Raw genomic sequence first — 11,172 nt, 5'->3', positions numbered from 1 at the left:
TGCTTCAAGGCTGGAAGTGTTGTTGAAGATGCTCTTCTGCATACCTTGGTTGTAATGAGTGGTTATCCACCTGGACCAGTCTGGCTATTCTCCAGACATTTCCACCAGAGACCCGTCACTTACAAATATTTCCTCTTTTCAGACCGTTCTCTATGAACCATAGCGAGTGCAGGAACACATCGGCCGTTTCTGAAATACTCAGCTCCACTCATCTGACATCAACAACCATGGAAGTCCCTAAATCAATTTTCTTCTTCATTCTGATACTCAGATTAAACTTCAGCAAGTCATCCTGACCATGTCAGTCTAATAAATTCACTGAGTTGCTGTGGTGTGATTGGAATTATCTCAGTTTTGCTAATCATTTCATACAATTAGACACCTTAGACCATTTGGGGATACAAGGACAAAGAAGTAAGGCGCATTTACCTTTAATGTGCATTTTCAAGCATTATTGCTCCTGTCAGCTCTCCCTTCATTCAGTTTGCAGTTCTCTTCAGGTAATCTGTCATCTAGAAGGTTTCTGTCCTGAAATGTACACAATGAGTTTTCTAAATCTGGAGTTGAAGGTTGCAAAATACAAGTGAAATAAGTGTGTGTGACTATGAAAAGTAGTGTCTTTCACAGGTGTTATGCTCAATAACATCTCAAGATAAGGAAATGTCTAATCGGGAAGATAATTTGGGACCTCAAAGGAATTGTTGTTCCTAAGAAGAACTCATTAATGAAAATACCTCTGAAATCAGGTAAAGCATGGAAGTCAACTATCTATGAGTTTCATATCTTGTCAGCATTCCAGCAGTGACATGCTGTATCAAGTCAAAGTCCCCAGTCATGCAATCTAACCTCTAATTTTCACCAGCTGTAATAATCTTCCTCCAGATGTTGGGCTAAAAATACAAAGAAGAGGCTGGGCCTCTAAATAGCACACAAGTAGCAAGTGAAGGTGGACTTTCCAGATGGGAAATCGTTCAGCCCTGAAGACTACGTTGTTAATTATTGACAGCTCTAACTAACTTAGCAAACACATCGAGCTGGTCAAATATACCAAGTATGAAATGAAGACTTTGCATTAGATACAACAACAAAGAAACATTTGAAGTATTCCCCCCTCGTTTACACGATGAAAGCACAAAAGCAAAGACACACAGTTGGTTGAAAGTAGAGCCATCGAAGCCTTTTAATTGTTCAACAATTAGGACAACCTCACAACCACAGAAGCAGAAAGTACAGACGATAGAGGTACTGTTATGTGTCATCTGTACAACACAGGAAGACAATATGAACAAGAAATAGTCAAATATCTAAGAGTCCTCTCCTAGCATGTGGTCCTACTTTCTAATCAGGACACGTAAAACAAAAGTCAAGCTTTACTTTCTAGATTTTTAAATTATCATTGCTATTTCAATTGCATCTCACAACTTTTCTCAGCGCAAGACTAGCAGAAAAAGGTAATGGGTGGACAGTTAATTGGGACTTTAATGTAAAATTCAATATACCCAAACAGCTTAACAGCTTATTAAATCATTTGGTGATGGTTTCGAAATTGTTATCAAGAACCTGAACAAGCGTTTTCCTGAGCTTTAACCTTTTGGTTTCCACCACCAGAAGGCTGCCGGTTATTACATTGTTTTTTTGTTTAGAAGATGTTAAGCAGCTTCTTATCAAGCAGTGTCCTGTTTCTCAGTCATTTCCACTTTTTAAATTGTGTACAATTATTATCAACTGGTACCCCAAAGTGAGTTTCAGGCTTCTTCTGTGGTATTATTATTTAGCCTAACATGGCTCAAAATAGTTAATTATCAAAGCATACCAATAACAAAACATATCACTGTCCCAAAATTACAACCGGTACTAGAAGTCAACAGGATGCCTGAACTTTTTTTAAACAAATATACAATATCCATCACCATAATATTGATGCTTTAGTAAAGAAAACTGACAACTTGTACATGCAGCACATTGTTCGACTACATCTCCTCGAACAACAGTCGCTCAGGCTTTAAAAGTGCAGCAGTGGGGATGGGGGGGAGGGGGGGGGGTCCCTTTAGACGATGGTGGCCTTGTAAAGATCTGTGTTGCAGTCCTGGCCCTCCGGTGGGTTGCGGCCGTTCTGGGGCATCTGGGCGTTTCTCATTTTGCTCTGGCACTGTCGCAGCTCGGCGACATAGCCCTGAAAACTCAGACTCAACTCAGAGTCCTCACCCTGGGATGTCTCCGCTGTTCCTTCTTCTAGATGTACTCCCTCCACATCCATCACCTCCTGAATGGTATGTGCAGCGTTGGCTTTTTTAGGAGGTGACTTGGCATTAGGGATCGTTTCTGTCGCCTCTGTGCAAGGGAGAGAAAAACAAAGCAAAACATGGAAGATATAAGATAAATTGATTTATAATGGACATCCAAGAGATACTTGGATATTGCAGATGATGGGTGGGATGGCCCATTCTGCATTCAAATTATATAACATCGTAAGGAACCATTCACTGTACTTTAAAGGGCTGTCCACCCAGGAAGTTACAAGCACCAACATGGCAACCACAGACCACCAAAAGTGACATTCAGTAACTGTAAGCGACAGAGAGCAAAATTTCTGCTAGTGAATGCAAAAAGTAGGTAGATGCCAAGTTAAACCTTTCTCAACTTTGAGGTGTGAGATTACCAATAAGAATGAAGGACAAGCAACCAAAGCCTGGAATGTCCACTAGTGATCACCCGTCAACTAAAAAGCAGCCAATAGGCAAATTGCTTCTAGTGTGAGCGCCCATGTCCACCAAGTCCACCAAGAAAAGATCCTGGGGAATAGTTTTCTAACGTTATATGCAGGATGATGTTGGGAAATAAATAAGTTTTCTTTTATTTATTTATTTGGCAAAGGTTTTGCAATTGGCAAAAAAATAAAAATAAAAAAATAAAAAAAGCTGAGACCCAACAGCCAAGTAATCATACTTCTTTGAAGTCCACTGCCTCAGGCGTACGTGTAGTTAGCAGTAGATGGATGAGCCACAACAAAAAAAAATAAAATAAAATAAAATAAAAAGGGAGACACATGGATGTCCACACGGACCATCACTCTGTCTGATCCAAGCAGAAGGTATAATCACGCTTGAGAAATCCTACTACTCTGTAAGCTACACCCTCTTTCTGAAGTCAATGCAGGAAGTGCTAAAAAACCGCAGTTCCATTAATGGCCACTTGGAGCTGACTCCGATCCCCAGAGACTGCCATGTTAAACAATTTGGTCTCAGCTAATTTCTTCTTCCTGACAGCATTTCATTTTGTTTTTTTGTTTTTTTGACAAATAATGTACAAACAGCCGGCCTGAAAACACTGCACTCCATTTTCGGTGGGTAAATTTCAAGTATTAACTTATATGTTAGCACTAATTAGCAGCTATCTAATTAGCGCGATGTGCAGCCACACATTTTGTGCAGTTTCGCAGCTTGACAACCATGCTTGCCGGTGTTAATCAATATTCAATTACTTGATAATTTGTTTTGTCTGGGTAGCTACTTCCATCTTTTTGTTACAGTCCGTTTACACCGGGCTCAGTGCAGCTCCTCTTACCTTCTACTTTATATGTTGATCTGTTGTTTAACAGAAACACTGAGTGCAGCTTTAGATAATCAATGTGGTTTCCAAAAATGTTCATTTACACAGGAGTGACTGCACAGATGTGCAAAACTATTCATTCTTGGCCTTCACATCTCTTTTACCTCTTATTACACTGGCTGACGGCCAGATGTTTAGCACGGCAATGCCAGATTTCAAAAGCACTCAAGCAAAATCTGTCACACCGTGCGAGTGCACATTTTAACTCCACTTTGCTTGATTTTAAGTTGAATAGTGGGCTTGTTTTTTTATATTTTAAGCATTCTATAGTTGTGTAATCATCCCAGCTGTTGTCATGATAGACTTGATGACATAACCACTTCTGCTTAAACTTGCTCAACTTTATAGCTGGTTCGTCAGAAAGATCGGACTAAAAACTGACAGGATTATATGCTGTACAGTAATTCAGTGCAATAAAATCTGATGTGACACATCTGAACATTACTGTCTTTATTTCCTTTAACCCCAGAGATGCATGACTTCATCGCAAGACCCCTACAGGATAATAAATAAAACATGCTCAAACTTCCCCTCTCTTCGTTAATGCAAGTGCACTCAAGAAGCCACAAAGCCAGCGTTTCTTTTTGATGCTGGTGTTACAGCTATGGGTGATAAACTTTCCACATCTCATGTGAACCATGTGGCCTCCAGAGACTGTAAACACACGGACATAAGCACTACACTTCAACACACAGATGCTCTGAACTCGACTGGCTGTTATTCGTTGCTGTCCGATATATATGTAAACACTGTCAGTGAGCTCCAACAGCTGACCTTATGTAGACCCAGCAAACCTATCTATCCTGCAACAGCTTGAACAATCATACTTGGGGGGTGAGGGAGAAAACCTATAAGTACTTTTCCGGTTGTGTAATAGTTTCCAGCACTCGCGTTTGCTGCTTTTACCTCATTTTGCTTACAAAGCATTTCTAGTGTTACTTGAATTTTGCTTTGCTTGCTAATAGGGCAATACAAGTGGATTATGTTCAGGCCAATTATTAAATAATAGTTAATGGCTATTTTACGCAATCTATAGAATGTGAGAGAAAATAGTGAAGACATGGGTTTTCACAAACCCTACCTTTAATTAAAGTCTTATTCTGTTGGTACAAAATAATTTGGGGGTAATTCAGTCCACAATCATAGAAGAGCAACGCAGCAAACCCTCACACCTACAGATAAAGTTTAGCCTGGCTGGAACAATTAATCAACTATAAAAATTAATTCATGTCAAAAGAATAATGAAGTCGCAGTTTGTTTTAGCTCTAGTCACAAACTAGAAAATTTGGGAAAGGCTTCTCTGTTCTCAGCCCCCACTCCCACAGTGAGGTTGTTAATATCGCAGTTCGTTAAAGACCACTGACTGAGCCACCTGGCTTTGTTCTGATATGGTAAACCTTTTAATATTACTCACAATAAACCTACAAGATAGGGTTTAAATATGGTTTTTGCTTATAACATAAGCTTTACTTTGCTTAGTCATGGGAGATCAAACTCATGTAGCCATTACTCAAATGTAATTTCTGGACCTGGTGTGTGCACTTCTACCATTTACACATACACGCTTCTCATGCATGGATTCAGTGGTGTGCTTGCTGATTGGTCTGCACCATGTGATAATGAGGCACAACTGTTTAACATGGCCATTCCTCTTGTGGCAACTCCTTTCAGCAGCCATGGCGGCAGCAGGACGCTGAGCTCGAGCAGCCAGAATAGAACGGAACCAGCTCCAGTCCTCACTTAGTCTCCCTGCAAAAGATCCACATCAAGCCCTCCTCTGACTGCCAGATGGATGCTAAGGCAGGCCCGGGGATCAGCAGCTGTCTGCTTCGAGGACAGAAGATGAAGAAACGGGTGAAGCGGGCTTGAAGGACAGCTCAGTGGCATGGTGCCTCAGGTGCAGGCAGCTGAAATCGAGTCATTACAAAGCACTTTGTAATGCCCTGAGATAGAGTCTCAATTACCCCAAGGAATCCTTTAATCTTCCCTCAGCATGAGTGTATAAGAAGAAAAAGAAAACTCAGGACAAACAAGCTCTTGTCGTGAACTTGCTGAATTATTCACTTCTGTAATTTATTGCTTAGTATTCAGACAAAGATGGCCGCCTGTTCTTGTTTATGAAGAGGGCAGCATTATTGTTGACTTAACTAAACACACTTTAAATTGAGTCTGAATCAGTGCTGTGTAGAGATACACTGTGTAATGTCGCCCCCTAGTGGGCATTCTATTCCCCACAGAGCCGTGGAGTAAGAGGGAGCATCAAGTTCAGCCCTGGTTCTCCTTTCTGGTTTTGTCTTTTATAGTTTAATTAGGGCTTTAATTTAGACCGATGTGCCCATTAAAGGTACTAAAAGCTTCAGATCACTGAAGAACTTTAGCCTTCTTTTGGATTCAAACCATATGCAGTTCAAGATATTTGTGTAACTGTCATGTGTGCACACTGGTGACTTTCCAGTAGAATTAGAGGAAATGTGAAAAATGGTACCGCGTGATGCACTTCTTCTGCTGTAGAAAGGATGCCTTTGACTTTCTGCATGGCATTAAAATGAGATCCATGTCGAGCTACCAAAGCAGCAATTACTGTATTCTTATTCTCTCGGAACAGCAGAGGGCGTCAGTCTAACAGTAATACAGAAAGCGAGGAGACATCTCTGCAGTGCCTGAAGTCAGCAGGATGACAGATAAAAGAAGAGGAACGCTGCTACTGCACAACATTGGCTTCGCTGCAGTTGGAATTAAAGATGCAACTGTACTCTGTGGGTGGTTTACTTTGTCTTAAACTAAAGAAAGCCAGCGAGCTTAACTTTCCACCCAAACTCAAATGTAACAACTTCATAAAGTCCAAAAAGTGAGAAAGTGAGAAAGTGGAGGCGTTTTAGCTCGCTGTACAGATCCCAGCACAGCCTCGGTGATACCAAGGTGGCAAACTGCGCTAAAAGCGTGGCCATACCGAATCACTGCTCTGCTCCCGTTTTAGCAAGCGAGAGAAAAGAGAAACGGAGAGAAAGAGGCAGGGAGATAGATGAAAACCAGTAGTGACAGTTTCTATCTGTAGCTCAGACAACTCGTGGATAAGGTTACCATGGCGCCCGGTGGTGGGAAGAATCAGCCTGATGTGCTTAGCAACCAGAAAAGAGGAATGAGGCTGTATGAAAGCTGAAAAAGCTTCGATTTATCCTCCTCGTCTTGTGTGTGTAAGCCCTGCTTTGCATTAAAAGCGTAGATATGAAGACAAGGCAATAAGGTCATGTTTGTGCCCCTTTAAAAAAGTGCTTTGAGGTGCATCAAAAAGAGCAGCCGGAGCTGCTCTGTAGCTGGAACACAGGAGTGTGGTTATCTTCTTTTCTGACGACTTCACAGCGTGTCAGGAAAGGCTTCAACTCGAAGCCGCGATCATCACATGTAGGATATCAAAGCAACACTGTCACAGATCAAATCACTACTTCACTTCACATAGCATCACAGACAACACACACATATGCACGGAGGAGCGGGAAAAAAAAAAACACATAAAGGCGGGAAATGTGTGCGAGAGATGGCCATGCACTCAGAGCACGATGAACCAATGCCGAGGCAAAGCTTTGCAAACCCAATGCGAAACCCACACACACACGCGCGCGAACAGCAGTGGCTCAATTTAAAGAAATAAAAGCAATATGTGTTATGTCATCAACAACAGCAACAACAAGAAGCAGGTCGGCTGAGCAACGACACCGAATAAACACACACCGAGAGATCTTAGGAGTAAAAAAAATAAAGACACCCAGCGAGCAGTGACACTGTGAAATGAGCGCGCACGAGGAAGGACACGGAGGAGTGGGAGCTGATGAGAGGAGGAAGCCACTAGACAAGAACAACAACAAAAAACAGAAAAAGAAAAAACAAATTAAACAAAAAAAAAGCTAAGAGAGAACGGAAGGAGGCATGTGGAGGTGGAGAGGACAAGCGGCGGGTGGCGGGGAGAGAGGGGAGGAGTGGGGGGGAGGGACTGATCTGACAAACGTGTAAAAAGACAGACGAGAGTGATTTCCAATTCTAACATTTATTAGATCTATTCAATCACAGGTACAGAGATTATTGGCAGTGATTATCTACAAACAGGCACCTAGAGAGCGAATGAGCCTGGTAAAGAATGACAGGCACTTCAACAATGTCACCAGCGCCAAGGAGCACTTGTCCTCCAATGACTAATAATTTTTCACCGTTGCTCAAACTGCTACAGCATGAGCTGTTTAATGGCTCACCGGATTTGTAGCATTGCGTAAAAAGAGAATGAAAAAAAATCTAGCTTTTTGACACGGACATTGTTGAATTGCTCTTAACTAGAGGAGGTGGGATGGATAGGGATACAGCATTTATATGTACCGACTGTTAGGTATTTGCAGGTCCAACACTGTGCAGCAGTCTGGCTCAATTTTCTTTTTTTTGTACATGAAAGCTGATCTTTTTTTTCTCCTCTGATTTCTAATCTTCGGTACAACATCTAGCGTCCACATAACTGTCAAATATTGATCATTAATCTCTACGCATTGTGTATATTTCATTGATATTCAACAGATCTGCAATCAGTCACATTTTGCATGCACCCAAAAGGACAAAATATATCACTGGAAATCCGCTTATGTCAGTCACATGTTCAACTCAACAATTTGTGGCGAGGGAGGTGATGTACAAGTAAACGTTACTCACGGAACAAAATACACAGGCCGTTATTTACAGATCAATTTTGAGTAGTGTAATCATCATGATCAATCACACACATGCTTTGCTGAGCTTGATAAAGACGAATCAGGCAAACTGAGAAAGAGTCGATATCAATTTGTCATTAAAGTGCATCAGAGTCAGTGTAGAGGGAGTTTTATTGTCAAAGTGGTCCTGTTCCTGACCACACACATGCATGTACAACACACACACGCACAAGCACACACGCAAACACACCGAGTGTTAGGTTGTTACACTGTAGAAATACCTGAACTGGACTTTCCCTCTTCACCCGTGTCTTTAGCCTGGGAGCAGGGCGGTGGTGGGGTGAAGTTGGCTGCCGGCAGGCTGCTATCGAAGGACAACACAGGGGATGGTGAAGGAGGCAGCAGGGTGGGGCTGCTGATGTCGCCTTCACCGATGAGAGTCAGGTCGGTGTTGGCGTCCTCCTCCACGGTGCGGAGGGTTGGACGGGTGTCTGAGGGCCGGAGGATGGGGGACATGTGAGTGCCGAAGGTTGGGTGGCGTGGAGGGGGCATGAGGCACCGCCTGGAGTGTCCGTTCGCACTGGAGCTAAGAGAGGAGTCGAGGCTCTCCGAGCGTAGGCTGGAAGTGAGGGGGCTCCGGGAGGGAATGCCATTCTCTCGAACCGGTTTCAGGGAGTTGGGGGTGGAGCAGGCCAGGTCGGAGGACACGGAGACAGAGGAAGTGGGCGGAGTCAGTCGCAGGAAGTCGGGAAGCACTAGGTCGTCTTTGTTCAGGAGACCACGCTGGTCGTTGGCTCGGGTGCTCTGCGCCCGGCTCAGCAGCTCAAAGAATTCTGGAAAACATTTCAAGCACATTTCCTCACTTGAAAGTTTCCACACACACGCAAGAAAAGGATTAGCTGGGTGTGACGTGCAGCAGAGCAACCTCGCTCCTCTTAAGAGAAAAGAACCCTCGTGGAACTAACAAAGACACGAGTTAGTCTTAAAGGCAAAGCAAAGCTAAGAATTCCACCACAAGTTGAAAAAAAGAAAAGAAAGAAAGACAAATAAGGAGAAAAAGGGGGATTTACCTTCAGCTTCATCTATATTAATCTTTTTCTGTTTTCTCTTATCCCTTGGGAGTGCTGAGTCTGGTCCACTTGGCCTCACAGAAAAGTCCTTTGGTGCTGACCTCTCATCTCCCTGCAGATTCAACAATAACAAGGCACTCTATTAAGGGGATGGAGGGACGATGTGGTGTGTGGGGAGGTCGTAAGGGGTGGGGTGGGATGGGGGCGAAGCTAAGCACGAGCTGCTAAGCACCCTACTGAGCAGTTTGTCCAGATTTACTGAGACCTTCAGGTAAAGATGAGCTTGGTCCATCTGTCGGCTGTGTGTCTTTAAGGACCCTGATAGAATCCAGACTAAGCAGGATCTGCCTTCATATGGTGCAATAACTCGAGCGGAGAAAACAGGAGCGAGTGAGTCAGCCATAGGCAGTGTTAGGGAGAGGAAGACCCCAAAATAACAGTAATAATAATATTATAAAAAGGAAGTAAACACCAACTGATAGCTTAGCATTGGCTCAGTGTTAATAATGTTATTAAATGATGTTGCAGAAGCAGCAGCAGAAAAAGACAAAAACACTCTTTTTATCATTGTGTGAGAATAAAGATGTGACGAGTACTCACTGTCGCAGAAAAACTCCGGGTTGGGTGATTTTTTAAGGAGGAAGACTTGGATTTGTCTATTTGAGAGAGAGAGAGAGAGAGAGAGAGAGAGAGAGAGAGAGAGAGAGAGAGAGAGAGAGAAACAGAGAGATGTGTACATGAAAAAGTCATCGGGGTGAGAAACTGATGAGGAAGAGCGTGAGACAGAGAGGGGAGGAGAGGGTGCTTGAGGCGTAATGAGAGAGACGTCTTGCAAAAACTCGTACACGTTAATCAGCAGGATGACTGAGGTGGGCGTGATTTACATTTTTCTGGTGCCTTGATGAGAAAGGACAAACCAGTTTTGTTCTCTTGTTCCATTCTACCTTTGACTGAACAGGGATCTGCTCGCTCCAGCACAACTCGCAGGCCGTCCAGACTCGATATGGGGGCACCCAGATCCAGAGGCTCAGTCTCGCCGCTCTATTATAAAATAAAATTTGAAGGTCAACATGTTAGTATCCTCACCTGTTGTGCAGAAATCTAAATACTGCTGCTGCGCGTGTTCCTTTGCTTAGTTTATAAATCACCTTTCAGCTCTGGTCTACTGTATAATACAGTTATAATGCCTGGAAACCCACAAGACTAAAATAAATCTGACAGGGGTTTAGGGGGAGGAGTAGAGTCGGCATGTTTGAGGAGTGTCGTCATTCTTAATTATAGCCCCGGTGTTTCGTCTTAGCAGGCTGGGCTGAGTCAGAGTGCTAACCACTGTGTAGAGATGGAAAAGGATGCGGTCGTTTTACCCCCTTAACCATGATACTCCACCCTGTGGCACAGTCACACACTACACAGGCTGCTGTCTGGACACACAGGAGCTTCAAAAGGATTAAGGCACTGGAGACAACTTACTATTTTGGCCACAAGATCAGCGAGGTGGAGACCATATTTGGCCACCACGGGCCGCAGGACCTCAGTGACTGGCTTGGTCGGCTTGGCTTTCAGCCCCACGGAGCGGTTAATGGGCACCAGATCCAACCTACCAGTGAGCCAAGAGCATCAAAGTAAATGTGACAGCAATGAAAGCAGAAACGCAAAATGAGAAACTGAAGGCGATTAACAGACTCAAGGGAACACTGATCGGTTGTTCATACCTAAACAATGTGCGCTTCTCCAGTCTCAGGTCTCTGGAGCTTAGTGTCATACAGTCTTGGTCCAACACTAAAGGCTAAAAGGGAAAAAAAAAA

The 11,172-nt window shown here is 43.3% G+C and overlaps 1 protein-coding gene across 5 annotated transcripts in view; it reads right to left on the bottom strand.

The window, feature by feature from the left end:
• Positions 1-1,155: 1,155 nt before the first annotated feature.
• Positions 1,156-11,172, bottom strand: part of rgs12a (regulator of G protein signaling 12a) — a 54,914-nt gene continuing 44,897 nt past the window's right edge. For 4 of the 5 annotated variants that reach the window (XM_042227435.1, XM_005939639.3, XM_014339185.2 and 1 more), the window contains 7 exons: positions 11,080-11,153; positions 10,838-10,964; positions 10,312-10,408; positions 9,968-10,023; positions 9,368-9,479; positions 8,579-9,130; positions 1,156-2,331 (listed from right to left, as the gene is read on the bottom strand). In XM_042227435.1, the coding sequence (XP_042083369.1) occupies positions 2,048-2,331; positions 8,579-9,130; positions 9,368-9,479; positions 9,968-10,023; positions 10,312-10,408; positions 10,838-10,964; positions 11,080-11,153 (1,302 nt within the window). In that variant the 3' untranslated portion in view covers positions 1,156-2,047. Of the gene's footprint in view, positions 2,332-7,635; positions 9,131-9,367; positions 9,480-9,967; positions 10,024-10,311; positions 10,409-10,837; positions 10,965-11,079; positions 11,154-11,172 lie in introns of those variants that run through there. The other variant, XM_014339183.2, reaches the window with a different exon arrangement.

This window comes from Haplochromis burtoni, unplaced genomic scaffold (assembly GCF_018398535.1).
Source record: "Haplochromis burtoni strain Fernald_Lab_line unplaced genomic scaffold, NCSU_Asbu1 Contig_260, whole genome shotgun sequence".
Lineage (NCBI taxonomy): Eukaryota > Metazoa > Chordata > Actinopteri > Cichliformes > Cichlidae > Haplochromis > Haplochromis burtoni.
The sequence above is the reverse complement of the archived record's forward strand: the minus strand, read 5'-3'. Positions and strand labels throughout refer to the sequence as shown.